Below are 19843 nucleotides of genomic sequence, written 5' to 3' on the forward strand. Positions count from 1 at the left end.
CTAGACTAACTACACTAACTAGGTTAACTTACTAATAACACTGAGCTGACATGGGCTAACTGAACAGCTGCCAGTGACTGACAAAACAAGGAGAAAAACTGCTGATGCAACAACCACATTCCACCTGGACTGTTTTCATTGGATTTCCTGAATACTGGTAACCAGTGTGGCGGCGTAGACTAGTGGTTAGAGATGGTAGTCTAGCGGTTAGAGCAGGTAGTCTAGCGGTTAGAGGCAGGTAGTCTAGCGGTTAGAGGCAGGTAGCCTAGTGGTTAGAGCAGGTAGCCTAGTGGTTAGAGCAGGTAGTCTAATGGTTAGAGACAGGTAGACTAGTGGTTAGAGATGGTAGTCTAGCGGTTAGAGCAGGTAGTCTAGCGGTTAGAGGCAGGTAGCCTAGCCTAGTGGTTAGAGACAGGTAGCGGTTAGAGCAGGTAGTCTAGCGGTTAGAGGCAGGTAGCCTAGTGGTTAGAGCAGGTAGTCTAGTGGTTAGAGACAGGTAGCCTAGCGGTTAGAGACAGGTAGCCTAGCGGTTAGAGACAGGTAGCCTAGTGGTTAGAGCAGGTAGCCAAGTGGTTAAAGACAGGTAGCCTAGTGGTTAGAGCAGGTAGTCTAGTGGTTAGAGGAGGTAGCCTAGTGGTTAGAGACAGGTAACCTAGTGGTTAGAGACAGGTAACCTAGTGGTTAGAGACAGGTAGCCTAGTGGTTAGAGACAGGTAACCTAGTGGTTAGAGACAGGTAGCCTAGTGGTTAGAGGAGGAAGCCTAGTGGTTAGAGACAGGTAACCTAGTGGTTAGAGGAGGTAGCCTAGCGGTTAGAGACAGGTAGACTAGTGGTTAGAGACAGGTAGACTAGTGGTTAGAGACAGGTAGCCTAGTGGTTAGAGACAGGTAGCCTAGTGGTTAGAGGAGGTAGCCTAGTGGTTAGAGACAGGTAGACTAGTGGTTAGAGACAGGTAGACTAGTGGTTAGAGACAGGTAGTCTAGTAGTTCGAGCAGGTAGCCTAGTGGTTAGAGCAGGTAGCCAAGTGGTTAAAGACAGGTAGCCTAGTGGTTAGAGCAGGTAGTCTAGTGGTTAGAGAAGGTAGCCTAGTGGTTAGAGACAGGTAACCTAGTGGTTAGAGACAGGTAGCCTAGTGGTTAGAGACAGGTAGTCTAGTGGTTAGAGACAGGTAGCCTAGTGGTTAGAGACAGGTAGCCTAGTGGTTAGAGACAGGTAGCCTAGTGGTTAGAGACAGGTAGCCTAGTGGTTAGAGACAGGTAGCCTAGTGGTTAGAGACAGGTAGCCTAGTGGTTAGAGACAGGTAGCCTAGTGGTTAGAGGAGGTAGCCTAGTGGTTAGAGACAGGTAGTCTAGTGGTTAGAGACAGGTAGACTAGTGGTTAGAGACAGGTAGCCTAGTGGTTAGAGACAGGTAGCCTAGTGGTTAGAGACAGGTAGTCTAGTGGTTAGAGACAGGTAGCCTAGTGGTTAGAGACAGGTAGCCTAGTGGTTAGAGACAGGTAGCCTAGTGGTTAGAGACAGGTAGCCTAGTGGTTAGAGACAGGTAGACTAGTGGTTAGAGACAGGTAGACTAGTGGTTAGAGACAGGTAGTCTAGTGGTTAGAGACAGGTAGCCTAGTGGTTAGAGACAGGTAGCCTAGTGGTTAGAGACAGGTAGCCTAGTGGTTAGAGACAGGTAGACTAGTGGTTAGAGACAGGTAGACTAGTGGTTAGAGACAGGTAGTCTAGTGGTTAGAGACAGGTAGTCTAGTGGTTAGAGACAGGTAGCCTAGTGGTTAGAGACAGGTAGACTAGTGGTTAGAGACAGGTAGACTAGTGGTTAGAGACAGGTAGACTAGTGGTTAGAGACAGGTAGCCTAGTGGTTAGAGACAGGTAGTCTAGTGGTTAGAGACAGGTAGACTAGTGGTTAGAGACAGGTAGCCTAGTGGTTAGAGACAGGTAGACTAGTGGTTAGAGACAGGTAGCCTAGTGGTTAGAGACAGGTAGCCTAGTGGTTAGAGACAGGTAGTCTAGTGGTTAGAGACAGGTAGTCTAGTGGTTAGAGACAGGTAGCCTAGTGGTTAGAGACAGGTAGTCTAGTGGTTAGAGACAGGTAGCCTAGTGGTTAGAGACAGGTAGACTAGTGGTTAGAGACAGGTAGACTAGTGGTTAGAGACAGGTAGCCTAGTGGTTAGAGACAGGTAGACTAGTGGTTAGAGACAGGTAGCCTAGTGGTTAGAGACAGGTAGCCTAGTGGTTAGAGACAGGTAGACTAGTGGTTAGAGACAGGTAGCCTAGTGGTTAGAGACAGGTAGCCTAGTGGTTAGAGACAGGTAGACTAGTGGTTAGAGACAGGTAGCCTAGTGGTTAGAGACAGGTAGACTAGTGGTTAGAGACAGGTAGCCTAGTGGTTAGAGACAGGTAGCCTAGTGGTTAGAGACAGGTAGCCTAGTGGTTAGAGACAGGTAGACTAGTGGTTAGAGACAGGTAGACTAGTGGTTAGAGACAGGTAGCCTAGTGGTTAGAGACAGGTAGCCTAGTGGTTAGAGACAGGTAGACTAGTGGTTAGAGACAGGTAGCCTAGTGGTTAGAGGCAGGTAGCCTAGTGGTTAGAGACAGGTAGCCTAGTGGTTAGAGACAGGTAGCCTAGTGGTTAGAGACAGGTAGACTAGTGGTTAGAGACAGGTAGACTAGTGGTTAGAGACAGGTAGCCTAGTGGTTAGAGACAGGTAGCCTAGTGGTTAGAGACAGGTAGCCTAGTGGTTAGAGACAGGTAGCCTAGTGGTTAGAGACAGGTAGCCTAGTGGTTAGAGACAGGTAGCCTAGTGGTTAGAGACAGGTAGCCTAGTGGTTAGAGACAGGTAGCCTAGTGGTTAGAGACAGGTAGTCTAGTGGTTAGAGACAGGTAGCCTAGTGGTTAGAGACAGGTAGACTAGTGGTTAGAGACAGGTAGCCTAGTGGTTAGAGACAGGTAGCCTAGTGGTTAGAGACAGGTAGCCTAGTGGTTAGAGACAGGTAGCCTAGTGGTTAGAGACAGGTAGCCTAGTGGTTAGAGACAGGTAGCCTAGTGGTTAGAGACAGGTAGACTAGTGGTTAGAGACAGGTAGACTAGTGGTTAGAGACAGGTAGACTAGTGGTTAGAGACAGGTAGACTAGTGGTTAGAGACAGGTAGCCTAGTGGTTAGAGCGTTGGACCTGGTAACCGGAAGGTTGCAAGTTCGATTCCCCGACATTTCCCCGACATTTCCCCAACTCGATTTACCTGACAAGGTAAAAATCTGTCGTTCTGCCCCTGAACAAGGCAGTGAACAAGGCTCTATTCCTAGGCAGTCAATGAATATAATAATTTGTTCTTAACGGACTTGCCTAGTTAAAGAAAGGGGGGGAAAAATCTATTCAAAGCAGCATGTCTTGCTCTTCGTTAGGTGAAGCTACCGATGTGTAGAATAACTCTGGCCCTTCTCTCATACAATTTAAGGGCTTTATTGGCATGGGAAACATGTTTACATTGACAAAACAAGTTCCAAAAATAATAAAGACGTTTCAAATGTCATATTATATATATATATATATATATACAGTGTTGTAACGATGTGCAAATAGTTAGGGAAAATAAATATGGGTTGTATTTACAATGGTGTGTGTTCTTCACTGGTTGCCCTTTTCTCGTGGCAACAGGTCACAAATCTTGCTGCTGTGATGGCACACTGTGGAATTTCACCCAGTAGATATGTGAGTTTATCAAAATTGGGTTTGTTTTCGAATTCTTTGTGGATCTGTGTAATCTGAGGGAAATATGTGTCTCTAATATGGTCATACATTTGGCAAGAGGTTAGGAAGTGCAGCTCAGTTTCCACCTCATTTTGTGGGCAGTGAGCACATAGCCTGTTTTCTCTTGAGAGCCATGTCTGCCTACGGCGGCCTTTCTCAATAGCAAGGCTATGCTCGCTGAGTCTGTACATAGTCAAAGCTTTCCTTAAGTTTGGGTCAGTCACAGTGGTCACATATTCTGCCACTGTGTACTTTCTATTTAGGGACAAATAGCATTCTAGTTTGCTCTGTTTTTATGTTAATTATTTTTAATGTGTCAAGTAATTATCTTTTTGTTTCCTCATGATTTGGTTGGGTCTAATTGTGCTGCTGTCCTGGGGCTCTGTAGGGTATGTTTGTGTTTGTGAACAGAGCCCCAGGACCAGCTTGCTTAGGGGACTCTTTTCCAGGTTCATCTAAGTGTAGGTGATGGCTTTGTTATGGAAGATTTGGGAATCGCTTCCTTTTAGGTGGTTGTAGAATTTAACGTCTCTTTTCTGGATTTTGATCATTAGCGGGTATCGGCCTAATTCTGCTCTGCATGTATTATTTTGCTAGACCAAATCCCAGAACTGACAAGGTACAAATCTGTCCTTCTGCCCCTGAACAAAGGCAGTTAACCCACTGTTCCTAGGCTGTCATTGTAAATAAGAATTTGTTCTTAATTAACTGACTTGCCTAGATAAATAAAGGTCAAATAAAATAAATAAAGGTTTAAAAAATAGTAATAATTGGTGTTCTACGTTGTACACAGGGGATATTTTTTGCAGAATTATGCATACAGTCTCAATTTGGTGTTTGTCCCATTTTGTGAATTCTTGGTTGGTGAGCGGACCCCAGACCTCACAACCATAAAGGGCAATGGGCTCTAAAACTGATTCTAGTATTTTTTTTGCAAGATCCTAATTGGTATGTCAAATTTTATGTTCCTTTTGATGGCACAGAAGGCCCTTCTTGACTTGTCTCTCAGATCGTTCACAGCTTTGTGGAAGTTACCTGTGGCGCTGATGTTTAGGCCCTGGTATGTATAGTTTTTTTTGTGTGCTCTAGGGCAACAGCGTCTAGATGGAATTTGCATTTGTGATCCTGACAACAGGACCTATTTTGGAACACCATTATTTTTGTCTTACTGAGATTTACTGTCAGGGCCCAGGTCTGGCAGAATCTGTGCAGAAGATCTAGGTGCTGCTGTTGGCCCTCCTTGGTTGGTGACAGAAGCACCAGATCATCAGCAAACAGTAGACATTTGACTTCGGATTCTAGTAGGGTGAGGCAGGGTGCTGCAGACTGTTCTTGTGCCGTCGCTAATTTGTTGATATATATGCTGAAGAGGGTGGGGCTTAAGCTGCATCCCTGTCTCACCCCACGGCCATGTGGAAAGAATTGTGTGTTTCTCCATTTGAACCTTGTTGTCATTTGTTGTTGTTTGTGATTATTTAATAATGTTGTATGTTTTACCCCCAACACCACTTTCCATCAATTTGTACAGCAGACCATCATGCCAAATTGAGTCAAACGTTTTTTGGGAAATCAACAAAGCATGAGAATACTTTACCTTTGTTTTGGTTTGTTTCTTTGTCAATGAGTGTGTGCAGGGTGAATACGTGGTCTGTCATACGGTAATTTGACATTTGCTCAGTACATTGTTTTCACTGAGGAAATGTACGAGTCTGCTGTTAACAATGATAATGCAGACGACTTTTCGAAGGTTGCTGTTGACGCATATCCCACGGTAAAATTTGTCTCCACTTTGTGGATTGGGGTGATCAGTCCTTGGTTCCAAATATTGGGGAAGATGCCAGAGCTGAGGATGATGTTAAAGAGTTTAAGTATAGCCAATTGGAATTGTGGTCTGTATATTTTATCATTTCATTTAGGATATCATCAACACCACAGGCCTTTTTGGGTTGGAGGGTTTGTATTTTGTCCTGAAGTTCATTCAATGTAATTGGAGAATCCAGTGGGTTCTGGTAGTCTAATAGTTGATTCTAAGATTTGTACTTGATCATGTGTATGATTTTGCTGTTTGTTCTTTGTTATAGGGCCAAAAAGGTTGGAGAAGTGGTTTATCCATACATCTCCGTTTTGGATAGATAACTCTTTGTGTTGTTGTTTGTTTAGTGTTTTCCAGTTTTCCCAGAAGTGGTTAAAGTCTATGGATTCATCAGTGACATTGAGCTGATTTCTCTCACTTTGGACCTCCTCTCTCTGGTCCTCCTCTTGATCTCTCTCTCTGGCCCTCCTCTTGATCTCTCTCTCTGGTCCTCCTCTTGATCTCTCTCTCTGGTCCTCCTCTTGATCTCTCTCTCTGGTCCTCCTCTTGATCTCTCTCTCTGGTCCTCCTCATGATCTCTCTCTCTGGTCCTCCTCTTGATCTCTCTCTCTCTGGTCCTCCTCTTGATCTCTCTCTCTGGTCCTCTTCTTGATCTCTCTCTCTGGTCCTCCTCTTGATCTCTCTCTCTGGTCCTCCTCTTGATCTCTCTCTCTGATCCTCCTCTTGATCTCTCTCTCTGATCCTCCCTCTCTCTCTCTCTCTGGTCCTCCTCTCTCTCTGGCCCTCCTCTCGCTCTCTAACTTCTCAAATGAGGAAGTTCACAGCCATGTTTGTAGCAGCTTCCCTTTTACAGCTTTCTCCCCACTAACAGGAAGAGAGAGAGAGAGAGAGAGAGAGAGAGAGAGAGAGAGAGAGAGAGAGAGAGAGAGAGAGAGAGAGCGGAGGAGAAGAGAACATACACGAAACATGAAGAGTATGGTTACTAGCTACAGTTGAATCTTCCCTGATAAGTCCTTGTCTAGTGTGAGAGTCGATGCAGAACTCTGTATGTAGCTGAGTGTTTTCAGTAGAAGACCAGGATGTCTACGTCGTTCCAACCATGGCACCATGGTAATATCACCCGATCTAAGGCTGAGGATCTGCTCTCCAAAGCAGCTAAGGATGGGAGCTTCCTCCTCCGGGACAGTGAGTCCATACAGGGTGCCTACGCCCTCTGTGTTCTGTAAGTAAAACATACCATAAGAGATATATATATATAAATATATATAAAATAATAAATATAAATAAAATAAATGGACTGGTTTAACAGTCTAAAATGATGTTGGAAAGATCAAATTGAGGAAGGAAGATGTTCATCTCTTATATCTCTTTGTATGCAAAGTAGTTGAAAGTAGCTGTGAGTAGGGAGAGGAAACTATGCCATACTGATTACTAACTGCAGTATAATTTCTGTTGCAAAGAAAAACAGATACGGAAATCATTGACGGTTGAACATTTACCTGTCAACAACGATGTTGGAAAGATCTAATTGAGGACAGTCGGTCATCTGTTGAGAGTTCATCCCTGTATATCTCTTTGCGTGCAAGTAGCAGTTGAAAGTAGCTGTGAGTAGGGAGAGTAAACTATGCCATACTGAATACTGATTAGTCTGTTTCAGGAAAGAATTGACAGTTAAACATTTTTTTTTTATTTTACTCGGCAAGTCAGTTAAGAACACATTCTTATTTTCAATGACGGCCTAGGAACAGTGGGTTAACTGCCTGTTCAGGGGGCAGAACGACAGATTTGTACCATGTCAGCTTGGGGATTCGAACTTGCAACCTTTCGGTTACTAGTCCAACACTCTAACCGCTAGGCTACCCTACCACCTCTACACTCTAACCACTAGGCTACCCTGCCGCCTCTACACTCTAACCACTAGGCTACCCTACCTCCTCTACGCTCTAACCACTAGGCTACCCTGCCTCCTCTACACTCTAACCACTAGGCTACCCTGCCGCCTCTACACTCTAACCACTAGGCTACCCTGCCTCCTCTACACTCTAACCACTAGGCTGACCTGCCGTCCCTACACTCTAACCACTAGGCTACCCTGCCGCCACTCCACTCTAACCACTAGGCTACCCTACCACCTCTACACTCTAACCACTAGGCTACCCTGCCTCCTCTACACTCTAACCACTAGGCTGACCTGCCGTCCCTACACTCTAACCACTAGGCTACCCTGCCGCCACTCCACTCTAACCACTAGGCTACCCTACCACCTCTACACTCTAACCACTAGGCTACGCTGCCACCTCTACACTCTAACCACTAGGCTACCCTGCCACCTCTACACTCTAACCACTAGGCTACCCTGCCGCCACTCCACTCTAACCACTAGGCTACCCTACCTCCTCTACACTCTAACCACTAGGCTACCCTACCACCTCTACACTCTAACCACTAGGCTACCCTACCTCCTCTACACTCTAACCACTAGGCTACCCTACCTCCTCTACACTCTAACCACTAGGCTACCCTACCACCTCTACACTCTAACCACTAGGCTACCCTACCTCCTCTACACTCTAACCACTAGGCTACCCTACCTCCTCTACACTCTAACCACCCAAAGCTACAATGATGAGGAAGGAAGATCATCTGTTGAAGTCCTTTCAGTAAGAAGAAACTTTAAATCGTAAACGAAACAAGAATCGGCGCTAAATAATTTTGTTATTGGGATTTCAATCTGGAGTGTAATATACACGACCGTTCAAAAGTTTGGGGTCACCTAGAAATGTCCTTGTTTTTTTTATTAAAAAAAATATATAAATACTTTTTTTGTCCATTAAAATAACATCAAATTGATCGGAAATACAGTGTTGACATGGTTAATGTTGTAAATGACTATTAAAATAACATCACATTTTTATTTTATTTTATTTTTTACAAAAAAAGGGAAGGAATGGAGAAACGAAGGGGGGGTTGGACTTGTTATCCAATCTACAAAGGGAAGTAATCCACTTTCCACATCTCCAGTGTGTTTCCACTGTGTCTCATCTCCCTATCAGATGGACACGACCGTTCAAACGTTTGGGACGTCACTTAGAAAATGTCCTTGTTTTTTGAAAGAAAAACTCTTCTTTTTTTGTCTTCCATTAAAATAACATCAAATTGATCAGAAATACAGTGTAGACATTGTTAATGTTGTAAATTTACTATTGTAACGGGAAACGGCAATTTTTTTAATGGAATATCTACATAGGCGTACAGAGGCCCATTATCAGCAACCATCACTCCTGTGTTCCAACTGCACATTGTGTTAACTAATACAAGTTTATAATTTTAAAAAGGCTAATTGATCCTTTGAAAACCCTTTCGCAATGATGTTAGCACAGCTGTAAACTGTTGTGTTGATTAAAGAAGCAATAAAACTGGCCTTCATTAGACTAGTTGAGTATCTGGAGCATCAGCATTTGTGGGTTTGATTACAGGCTCAAAATGGCCAGAAAGGGTTAGGGTTTCTTCTGAAACTCGTCAGTCTATTCTTGTTCTGAGAAATGAAGGATATTCCATGCGAGAAATTACCAGGAAACTGAAGATCTCGTACAACTCTGTGTACTACTCCCTTCACAGAACAGCACAAACGGGCTTTAACCAGAATAGAAAGAGGAGTGGGAGGCCCCGGTGCACAACTGAGCAAGAGGACAAGTACATTAGAGTGTCTAGTTTGAGAAACAGACGCCTCACAAGTCCTCAACTGGCAGCTTCATTAAATAGTACCCACAAAACACCAGTCTCACCATCAACAGTGAAGAGGCGACTCCGGGATGCTGGCCTTCTAGGCAGAGTTCCTCTGTCCAGTGTCTGTGTTCTTTTGTCCATCTTAATCTTTACTTTTTATTGGCCAGTCTGAGACATGGCTTTTTCTTTGCAACTCTGCCTAGAAGGCCAGCATCCCCGGAGTCGCCTCTTCACTGTTGACGTTGAGACTGGTGTCTTGTGGGTACTATTTAATGAAGCTGCAGTTGAGGACATCTAAGGCTTTTAAACGGAAGTGTATAGTATTTCAGATAGAGTTTCTCCTGCAGTATGGAACTGACAGCGCTTTGCATGTTTTTTGTTTTACATTTATTGAACCTTTATATAACTAGGCAAGTCAATTAGGAACAAATTCTTATTTACAATGACGGCCTGTCAAGAGGCCTCCTGCCGGGACAGAGGCTGAACAACATGGTAGCAACAACATGACAACAACACGGTAGCAACATGATAATAACATGGTAGCAACACAACATGACAAAAACATGGTAGCAACACAATATGACAACAACACGGTAGCAACATGATAATAACATGGTAGCAACAACATGATAATATCATGGTAGCAACACAACATGACAACAACACGGTAGCAACATGATAATAACATGGTAGCAACAACATGATAATATCATGGTAGCAACACAACATGACAACAACATGGTAGCAACACAACATGACAACAACATGGTAGCAACACAACATGACAACAACATGGTAGCAACACAACATGACAAAAACATGGTATCAACACAACATGACAAAAACATGGTAGCAACACAACATGATAATATCATGGTAGCAACAACATGATAATATCATGGTAGCAACAACATGATAATATCATGGTAGCAACAACATGATAATATCATGGTAGCAACAACATGATAATATCATGGTAGCAACACAACATGACAAAAACATGGAAGCAACATGATAATAACATGGTAGCAACAACATGATAATAACATGGTAGCAACATGATAATAACATGGTAGCAACAACATGATAATATCATGGTAGCAACAACATGATAATATCATGGTAGCAACACAACATGACAATAACATGGTAGCAACATGATAATAACATGGTAGCAACAACATGATAATATCATGGTAGCAACAACATGATAATATCATGGTAGCAACAACATGATAATAACATGGTAGCAACATGATAATAACATGGTAGCAACAACATGATAATAACATGGTAGCAACATGATAATAACATGGTAGCAACAACATGATAATAACATGGTAGCAACAACATGATAATATCATGGTAGCAACAACATGATAATATCATGGTAGCAACACAACATGACAAAAACATGGTAGCAACATGATAATAACATGGTAGCAACAACATGATAATATCATGGTAGCAACATGATAATAACATGGTAGCAACACAACATGACAAAAACATGGTAGCAACAACATGATAATATCATGGTAGCAACACAACATGACAAAACCATGGTAGCAACAACATGATAATATCATGGTAGCAACAACATGATAATAACATGGTAGCAACACAACATGACAAAAACATGGTAGCAAAATGATAATAACATGGTAGCAAATACAGAAATGGTCATGTACTATTTTCCATTGGACAGAAAGAGCAATGGAAGTGTGTACGAGTGCATGCTGTCTGTTATTACTGCACCTGTCACACTCTTCTGTGAAATGTCAGAAAGACGTCTCTTAAAAACATTCAAGATTACATATCTGCTGTAATCCTTATGATACTATCCCATCTCTTCTATTTCCAGGTACCAGAACTGTGTATACTATCCCCCAATCTCTCGGTCTGAGACAACTTTTTGAGGGGCCAGGTACCAGAACTGTGTGTATACAACTCTTTTGAGGCAGGATCCTGATATACAACTCTTTTGAATGAGGACAGGAAGCTCTCAGTCCAGGTGATAGACAACTCTTTTGAGGGGCGGAAGCTCTCAGTCCAGGTGATATACAACTCTTTTGAGGGGCGGAAGCTCTCAGTCCAGGTGATAGACAACTCTTTTGAGGGGAGGTTCAGCTGAGATCTGCACTCCATTTTGAGTGTTGAACCCCCTACAAAGCATTTAACGTTACTATGATGATCCACACAACACAGGTTCTGAGCCTCATACCACCAACTTGTCTGGCTGATATAGTCTCTTCCCAGGTGTTGGGTGTTAAGGGCTATTTTAAGAGCCACTTTTTCAATTCCTCTATAATCAGACAACTTCTGCTCTGGTTTTCAATACCGTCAGAACTGAAGAAAGGCCATGTGTGGTGGTAGAGTTCTGGAATGTACCAGTGTATTGTGAATATTGTGCAACCTATTTCGGTTACACAGTACGTTGAACCAAGCCATACTTGTGCGGAGAGAAGAAAAAATGTGCTGAAGTGTGAGCGCTCCATAGAACTAGACACTAAATATAAACAGCCTTGCTTCCTGTGGCTGTGAATATGCGACACTGCTAATGTCCTCTTCTTTAATGAAGGACGAATACAGTATACCGGATGTCCCTTCATCTGTAGGCCCTCTCTCTCTCTGTCACACAAAGGCATCGTTGTGTTAGGCTGAGGTTGAGATGGAAACACTTCTGGTTAATGTGCCTGTATTAGTGTGGCAGTCAGAATATTCCGAACCTCGAGACGACTCTACAGTAGTGATGAATTAGATCGATTTTCATTGATCTATTGTAGCTGAAAAAGCATTATAGTCATCTTGAGTTTTAGCCTGAGCTAAACACAGACGTGAAGGTTAAAACGATTTCTACAGGCCACTCTGCTAATGTTGAAGGGTACTTCGGTTTCCACAGGCCACTCTGCTAATGTTGAAGGGTACTTCGGTTTCCACAGGCCACTCTGCTAATGTTGAAGGGTACTACGATTTCTACAGGCCACTCTGCCAATGTTGATCAAAACCATCTTCCTCTTTCAGTAGCAGAAGGTTATAAATTATTCTGAGGCGTGGGCGTATGAAAAGCCACAAAGTTAATCTTGTGCGCAACAGAAAATAGCAGACCCTTCACGCAAAAATATAGATTTTCACTGCATTTAAATTAATCAACATATCCGCAGTGGCTGTGAAATGGGCTGAAGAAACTAGGTCACTAGGTAGTTAATACGCTAATGAAACCAGGTCACTAGGTAGTTAATACGCTAATGAAACCAGGTCACTAGGTAGTTAATACTCTAAAGAAACCAGGTCACTAGGTAGTTAATACGCTAAAGAAACCAGGTCACTAGGTAGTTAATACGCTAATGAAACCAGGTCACTAGGTAGTTAATACTCTAAAGAAACCAGGTCACTAGGTAGTTAATACGCTAATGAAACCAGGTCACTAGGTAGTTAATACTCTAAAGAAACTAGGTCACTAGGTAGTTAATACGCTAATGAAACCAGGTCACTAGGTAGTTAATACTCTAAAGAAACCAGGTCACTAGGTAGTTAATACGCTAATGAAACCAGGTCACTAGGTAGTTAATACGCTAATGAAACCAGGTCACTAGGTAGTTAATACTCTAAAGAAACTAGGTCACTAGGTAGTTAATACGCTAATGAAACCAGGTCACTGGGTAGTTAATACTCTAAAGAAACCAGGTCACTAGATAGTTAATATGCTAATGAAACCAGGTGACTAGGTAGTTAATACTCTAAAGAAACCAGGTCACTAGGTAGTTAATACGCTAATGAAACCAGGTCACTAGGTAGTTAATACTCTAAAGAAACCAGGCCACTAGGTAGTTAATACGCTAATGAAACCAGGTCACTAGGTAGTTAATACGCTAATGAAACCAGGTCACAAGGTAGTTAATACTCTAAAGAAACCAGGTCACTAGGTAGTTAATACTCTAAAGAAACCAGGTGACTAGGAAGTTAATACGCTAACAAACCCAGGCGACTTAGTAGTTTGTACGCTAAAGCCCTTGGAATTTAGCCAAACAGTGGAAAGTGTGTTTAAGCTGTATGATTGGTCTAGAAGGAAACCCTGTCATTCATACAACATCACGTCTCTCTGGAAACATAAAGCCTTAGAAGACTCTCACGTTGCCACACTGAGAAGATCTATATTGGCACCAGAGAGGAAGCACCAAGTAGAGAGATGAGAAGAACAGGCTACTAGCCTGCCTTACTGTTGGTGCTCTGTAGTGCTCTTGTCTTGCTGTTGGTGCTCTGTAGTGTTCTTGTCTTGTTGTCGGTGTTCTTGTCTTGCTGTTGGTGCTCTATAGTGCTCTTGTCTTGCTGTTGGTGCTCTATAGTGTTCTTGTCTTGCTGTTGGTGCTCTATAGTGTTCTTGTCTTGCTGTTGGTGCTCTATAGTGTTCTTGTCTTGCTGTTGGTGCTCTATAGTGTTCTTGTCTTGCTGTTTGTGCTCTGTAGTGTTCTTGTCTTGCTGTTGGTGCTCTATAGTGTTCTTGTCTTGCTGTTGGTGCTCTGTAGTGTTCTTGTCTTGTTGTTGGTGTTCTTGTCTTGCTGTTGGTGCTCTGTAGTGTTCTTGTCTTGCTGTTGGTGCTCTGTAGTGTTCTTGTCTTGTTGTTGGTGTTCTTGTCTTGCTGTTGGTGCTCTGTAGTGTTCTTGTCTTGTTGTTGGTGTTCTTGTCTTGCTGTTGGTGCTCTGTAGTGTTCTTGTCTTGCTGTTGGTGCTCTGTAGTGTTCTTGTCTTGTTGTTGGTGTTCTTGTCTTGTTGTTGGGGCTCTGTAGTGTTCTTGTCTTGCTGTTGGTGCTCTGTAGTGCTCTTGTCTTACTGTTGGTGCTCTGTAGTGTTCTTGTCTTGCTGTTGGTGCTCTGTAGTGTTCTTGTCTTGCTGTTGGTGCTCTATAGTGTTCTTGTCTTGTTGTTGGTGCTCTGTAGTGTTCTTGTCTTGCTGTTGGTGCTCTGTAGTGTTCTTGTCTTGCTGTTGGTGCTCTGTAGTGTTCTTGTCTTGCTGTTGGTGCTCTGTAGTGTTCTTGTCTTGCTGTTGGTGCTCTGTAGTGTTCTTGTCTTGCTGTTAGTGTTCTTGTCTTGCTGTTGGTGCTCTATAGTGTTCTTGTCTTGTTGTTGGTGCTCTGTAGTGTTCTTGTCTTGCTGTTGGTGCTCTATGGTGTTCTTGTCTTGCTGTTGGTGCTCTGTAGTGCTCTTGGCTTGCTGTTGGTGCTCTGTAGTGCTCTTGTCTTGCTGTTGGTGCTCTGTAGTGCTCTTGTCTTGTTGGTGCTCTGTAGTGTTTTTGTCTTACTGTTGGTGCTCTGTAGTGCTCTTGTCTTGCTGTTGGTGCTCTGTAGTGTTCTTGTCTTGCTGTTGGTGCTCTGTAGTGTTCTTCTAAAGTAATCTACTAACCTGTAAGTGTTGATGATTTGCATTAGACCCAGAGAAATCTACTAACCTGTAAGTGTTGATGATTTGCATTAGACCCAGAGATATCTACTAACCTGTAAGTGTTGATGATTGACATTAGACCCAGAGAAATCTACTAACCTGTAAGTGTTGATGATTTGCATTAGACCCAGAGAAATCTACTAACCTGTAAGTGTTGATGATTGACATTACACCCAGAGATATCTACTAACCTGTAAGTGTTGATGATTTGCATTAGACCCAGAGAAATCTACTAACCTGTAAGTGTTGATGATTGCCATTAAACCCAGAGAAATCTACTAACCTGTAAGTGTTGATGATTGACATTAGACCCAGAGAAATCTACTAACCTGTAAGTGTTGATGATTTGCATTAGACCCAGAGAAATCTACTAACCTGTAAGTGTTGATGATTGCCATTAAACCCAGAGAAATCTACTAACCTGTAAGTGTTGATGATTGACATTAGACCCAGAGAAATCTACTAACCTGTAAGTGTTGATGATTTGCATTAGACCCAGAGAAATCTACTAACCTGTAAGTGTTGATGATTTGCATTAGACCCAGAGAAATCTACTAACCTGTAAGTGTTGATGATTGACATTAGACCCAGAGAAATCTACTAACCTGTAAGTGTTGATGATTGACATTAGACCCAGAGAAATCTACTAACCTGTAAGTGTTTATGATTTGCATTAGACCCAGAGAAATCTACTAACCTGTAAGTGTTGATGATTGACATTAGAGCCAGAGAAATCTACTAACCTGTAAGTGTTGATGATTTGCATTAGACCCAGAGAAATCTACTAACCTATATGCCCTATATACACACAATAACATATGCCCTATATACACACAATAACATACGCCCTATATACACACAATAACATACGCCCTATATACACACAATAACATACGCCCTATATACACACAATAACATATGCCCTATATACACACAATAACATACGCCCTATATACACACAATAACATATGCCCTATATACACACAATAACATATATACACACAATAACATATGCCCTATATACACACAATAACATACGCCCTATATACACACAATAACATACGCCCTATATACACATACATATACATAACATACGCCCTATATACACACAATAACATATGCCCTATATACACACAATAACATACGCCCTATATACACACAATAACATACCTATATACACACAATAACATACGCCCTATATACACACAATAACATATGCCCTATATACACACAATAACATACGCCCACACAATAACATATACACACAATAACATACGCCCTATATACACACAATAACATACGCCCTATATACACACAATAACATATGCCCTATATACACACAATAACATATGCCCTATATACACACAATAACATATGCCCTATATACACACAATAACATATGCCCTATATACACACAATAACATATGCCCTATATACACACAATAACATATGCCCTATATACACACGTACACATGGATTTTGTATTGCAGATATGTGGTAGTGATGGAGTAGGGCCCTGAGGGCACACAGTGTGTTTGTGAAATCTGTGAATGTATTGTAATGTTTTTTTTAAATGCTATAAACTGCCTTAATTTTGCTGGACCCCAGGAAGAGAAGCTGCTGCTATTGGCTAATGGGAATCCATAATAAATACATGTACTTTTGAGTGTCAGGGAAAATGTATGGAGTAAAAAGTACATTATTTTCGTTCGGAATGTAGTGAAGTAAAAGTAAACGTTGTCAAAATATAAATAGTAAAGTACAGATACCCCCAAAAAATAAACGCCCAGGGACTGCAGTTGAAAATGAGCCGGCTGGCTAAAACCGTCACTTTTACTGAAACGTTGATTAATGTGCACTGTCCCAGTAAAAAAATTAAAATAAACTCAAACTACTTTAAGTAGTACTTTCAAGTAGATTTTTTTTTTAAATGAAGTACTTTACACCACTGCTTTTGTCTCCAGGCCTCTGAGGGTGTGCCCATCCAATTATTCTCTGTGCTGTCTGACCTGGTGGAGACGTTCTACAGTCCCAACATGGGTCTGGCTACACACCTGCAGTTCCCTGTTCAGAAGGAGGAGGAGCCAGAGGAAGAAGCAGGTGGGTTAATAGCCGTTGGCATCTCAAATTGTACCCTTTTCCCCCCTATGTAGTGTACTACTTTAGATCAGAAACCCATATGGGTTCCCATAAGGCTCTGGTCAAAAATAGTGTACTATGTAAGCAGTATGGTGCCATTCAGGATACAGGCATTCTCTCTTGTCTGTTTCTGCTAAAGCTAAGCTAAGCTAAGGCAGTCTGATCTTTAGGCTTAACTCAAGGGGCCTGTCTCACACATCCGTAAAAGGTTCAATTTATTTTTGCTGTCACAGCACATAACGTTATGTCTTAACAGTTACGACAGTTGTTGGATCAACAGAGCCAGTGAAATGCCCTCCTCAGCTGCCCCCTAGGAACAGTAAAGAAACCCAAGGAGGGGATTCCCGAGGCTCAGAGCTGGCTTGTAGTTCCCTGGGAGACACATACCTACAGAGACTACAACACATCGATATGTCTAAGTATGTACTGAAGGCTCACATTCAACTAATCAATGTACCGATACTTCTCAAGTGTCTTCAGTATTGTGGGACAAATACTAACTTCCTCTCAGGTCGAGTTTTCACTTCAGCATGCATTAATGTCAGTAGGAGACGAAAATTTGACTGTAAAAGAGGAAGTTAAGATTTGCCCTTGTGTTACTAAAGACATGTAGTATTGTGTTACCCAGGTGACCATGTTTAAGTTACATACCAACGAACAAATTACACTGACTGATGACGCATCTGTAAATTCAAGGACCACTTTGGAAACAAGCATTTTGTAAAAAAAAAAACATTATAAATACTTTCAAGTGATATCCTCTGGGTCCACATTGTACAGGTTGTTGTATATGTGTCTGTTACCTAAAATAAATTCAATTCAATTCAATTCAATCATATATTCCAGCCTGCCAGAGGAGCACCAAAAATCCATTGAGGAATACTTCCACACCTCGGTCTCTCTCGATGCTGAGCAAGTCCAGAATGGGAATCCATCCCTCCCCCATCTAAAGAAGCTCACCATGGGAATCTGTAAACAACTGAACAGGTACGCAGTACTGTAAACAACTGAACAGGTACGCAGTACTGTAAACAACTGAACAGGTACGCAGTACTGTAAACAACTGAACAGGTACAGTACTGTAAACAACTGAACAGGTACGCAGTACTGTAAACAACTGAACAGGTACGCAGTACTGTAAACAACTGAACAGGTACGCAGTACTGTAAACAACTGAACAGGTACGCAGTACTGTAAACAACTGAACAGGTACACAGTACTGTAAACAACTGAACAGGTACGCAGTACTGTAAACAACTGAACAGGTACGCAGTACTGTAAACAACTGAACAGGTACACAGTACTGTAAACAACTGAACAGGTACACAGTACTGTAAACAACTGAACAGATACTGTAAACAGTGAACAGGTACACAGTACTGTAAACAACTGAACAGGTACACAGTACTGTAAACACAGGTACGCAGTACTGTAGGTGAACAGGTACAGTACTGTAAACAACTGAACAGGTACGCAGTACTGTAAACAACTGAACAGGTAGGTACTGTAAACAGTACTGTAAACTGAACCTACTGAACAGGTACACAGTAATGTAAACAACTGAACAGGTACACAGTACTGTAAACAACTGAACAGGTACGCAGTACTGTAAACAACTGAACAGGTACGCAGTACTGTAAACAACTGAACAGGTACACAGTACTGTAAACAACTGAACAGGTACACAGTACTGTAAACAACTGAACAGGTACGCAGTACTGTAAACAACTGAACAGGTACACAGTACTGTAAACAACTGAACAGGTACACAGTACTGTAAACACCTGAACAGGTACACAGTACTGTAAACACCTGAACAGGTACACAGTACTGTAAACAACTGAACAGGTACACAGTACTGTAAACAACTGAACAGGTACACAGTACTGTAAACACCTGAACAGGTACAACATGTACATGACTTGGCTTTCACTATGAACAGTGTTTAATTGTCCCTTGTTAATTAAATGAAAGAACATTTCTGTACTCCTATAAATGTGTCAGTGAGATCTCAGTCGGTTTTCGGGGTCCATTTAATTCGTTCAACCAATTAGGGATGGAAACTGAATTGAAATCGACCCCCATAAACCCTGGTAAACAGAATTTAAAACAATTGCTATGCTCCTATGTTGCACCAGCGAGATCTCCCGTACCCTGCCCACTCTGGAGACCTTTCAGAGGCTTCTGGACCAGCAGCTCTCCCCAGGGATCGGACGTCTGAGGACTCCGGTAGGTGGACATTATTCATATTCACTTTTTTTTTTTTTTAATCAGACGTTGTTTGAACGTCAACATTCAGTAAAGAGACGGTTTGTAACTGCATTGGAGACGGAATCGGTTTACCGTTAAACCTCAATTAGGAAATGGGTCGGTGCGAGCTGTATTGGAGAGGATCTTGGTCTTTCTGTTAAAATGAGACGTTACGCTTCCTGGTTGTAGATGCGCGATTGCAGGTTGCTATTATGTTAAAGCTGAATGTTGCTGAAGGTTGTCTGATGTTTTAATTTAACATTGTAGTGTACTGTAGTCTACCTCTCCTCTATTCTACTGTAGTGTACTGTAGTCTACCTCTCCTCTATTCTACTGTAGTGTACTGTAGTCTACCTCTCCTCTATTCTACTGTAGTGTACTGTAGTCTACCTCTCCTCTATTCTACTGTAGTGTACTGTAGTCTACCTCTGCTCTATTCTACTGTAGTGTAGTCTACCTCTGCTCTATACTACGGTAGTGTAGTCTACCTCTACTCTATTCTACTGTAGTGTAGTCTACCTCTGTTCTAGTCTACTGTAGTGTACTGTAGTCTACCTCTGCTCTATTCTACTGTAGTGTAGTCTACCTCTGTTCTATTCTACTGTAGTGTACTGTAGTCTACCTCTGCTCTATTCTACTATAGTGTAGTCTACCTCTGCTCTATTCTACTGTAGTGTACTGTAGTCTACCTCTCCTCTATTCTACTGTAGTGTACTGTAGTCTACCTCT

General features: G+C 42.1%; 2 protein-coding genes and 3 long non-coding RNA genes across 24 annotated transcripts in view; 4 read left to right on the top strand and 1 right to left on the bottom strand.

Moving 5' to 3' along the window:
• The first annotated feature begins 1123 nt into the window (after window positions 1–1123).
• LOC127908633 (uncharacterized) lies at window positions 1124–3347 on the top strand. The gene is made up of 3 exons (XR_008067827.1): window positions 1124–1695; window positions 1872–2465; window positions 2510–3347. It is a non-coding gene; the product is annotated as an uncharacterized LOC127908633 (long non-coding RNA).
• A 3115-nt stretch (window positions 3348–6462) lies between these two features.
• On the top strand, window positions 6463–18458 carry LOC127906053 (phosphatidylinositol 3,4,5-trisphosphate 5-phosphatase 1-like). Its single transcript, XM_052467404.1, is given in 7 exon segments — window positions 6463–6784; window positions 11216–11237; window positions 11240–11302; window positions 16690–16825; window positions 17121–17283; window positions 17711–17851; window positions 18433–18458. Coding segments are annotated over 7 exon segments (684 nt in total). The 5' UTR covers window positions 6463–6641; the 3' UTR covers window positions 18449–18458.
• LOC127908650 (uncharacterized) lies at window positions 12146–13064 on the top strand. Its single transcript, XR_008067885.1, has 3 exons — window positions 12146–12678; window positions 12745–12851; window positions 13017–13064. It is a non-coding gene; the product is annotated as an uncharacterized LOC127908650 (long non-coding RNA).
• Window positions 13042–15970, bottom strand: LOC127908634 (uncharacterized). 20 transcript variants are annotated; one of them, XR_008067855.1, is made up of 6 exons: window positions 15896–15970; window positions 15469–15698; window positions 15193–15376; window positions 14917–15100; window positions 14779–14870; window positions 13042–14732 (listed from the first exon to the last, which is right to left on the bottom strand). It is a non-coding gene; the product is annotated as an uncharacterized LOC127908634 (long non-coding RNA). The 20 variants fall into 20 exon arrangements; XR_008067847.1 differs by lacking the exon at window positions 14779–14870 and having other exon boundaries at window positions 13045–14778; window positions 14871–14962; window positions 15009–15100; XR_008067846.1 differs by having other exon boundaries at window positions 13044–14870.
• Window positions 18459–18558: 100 nt separating the features above from the next.
• The window catches only part of LOC118387126 (phosphatidylinositol 3,4,5-trisphosphate 5-phosphatase 1-like), a gene marked incomplete at its 5' end in the record, with an annotated part of 36633 nt that continues 35348 nt past the window's right edge, over window positions 18559–19843 (top strand). Inside the window, 2 exons of the mRNA XM_052525576.1 lie at window positions 18559–18572; window positions 19003–19093. Of these exons, the coding sequence (XP_052381536.1) occupies window positions 18559–18572; window positions 19003–19093 (105 nt within the window). The remainder of the gene's footprint in view (window positions 18573–19002; window positions 19094–19843) is intronic.

The sequence above is a fragment of the Oncorhynchus keta genome, chromosome 1 (assembly GCF_023373465.1).
Source record: "Oncorhynchus keta strain PuntledgeMale-10-30-2019 chromosome 1, Oket_V2, whole genome shotgun sequence".
Lineage (NCBI taxonomy): Eukaryota > Metazoa > Chordata > Actinopteri > Salmoniformes > Salmonidae > Oncorhynchus > Oncorhynchus keta.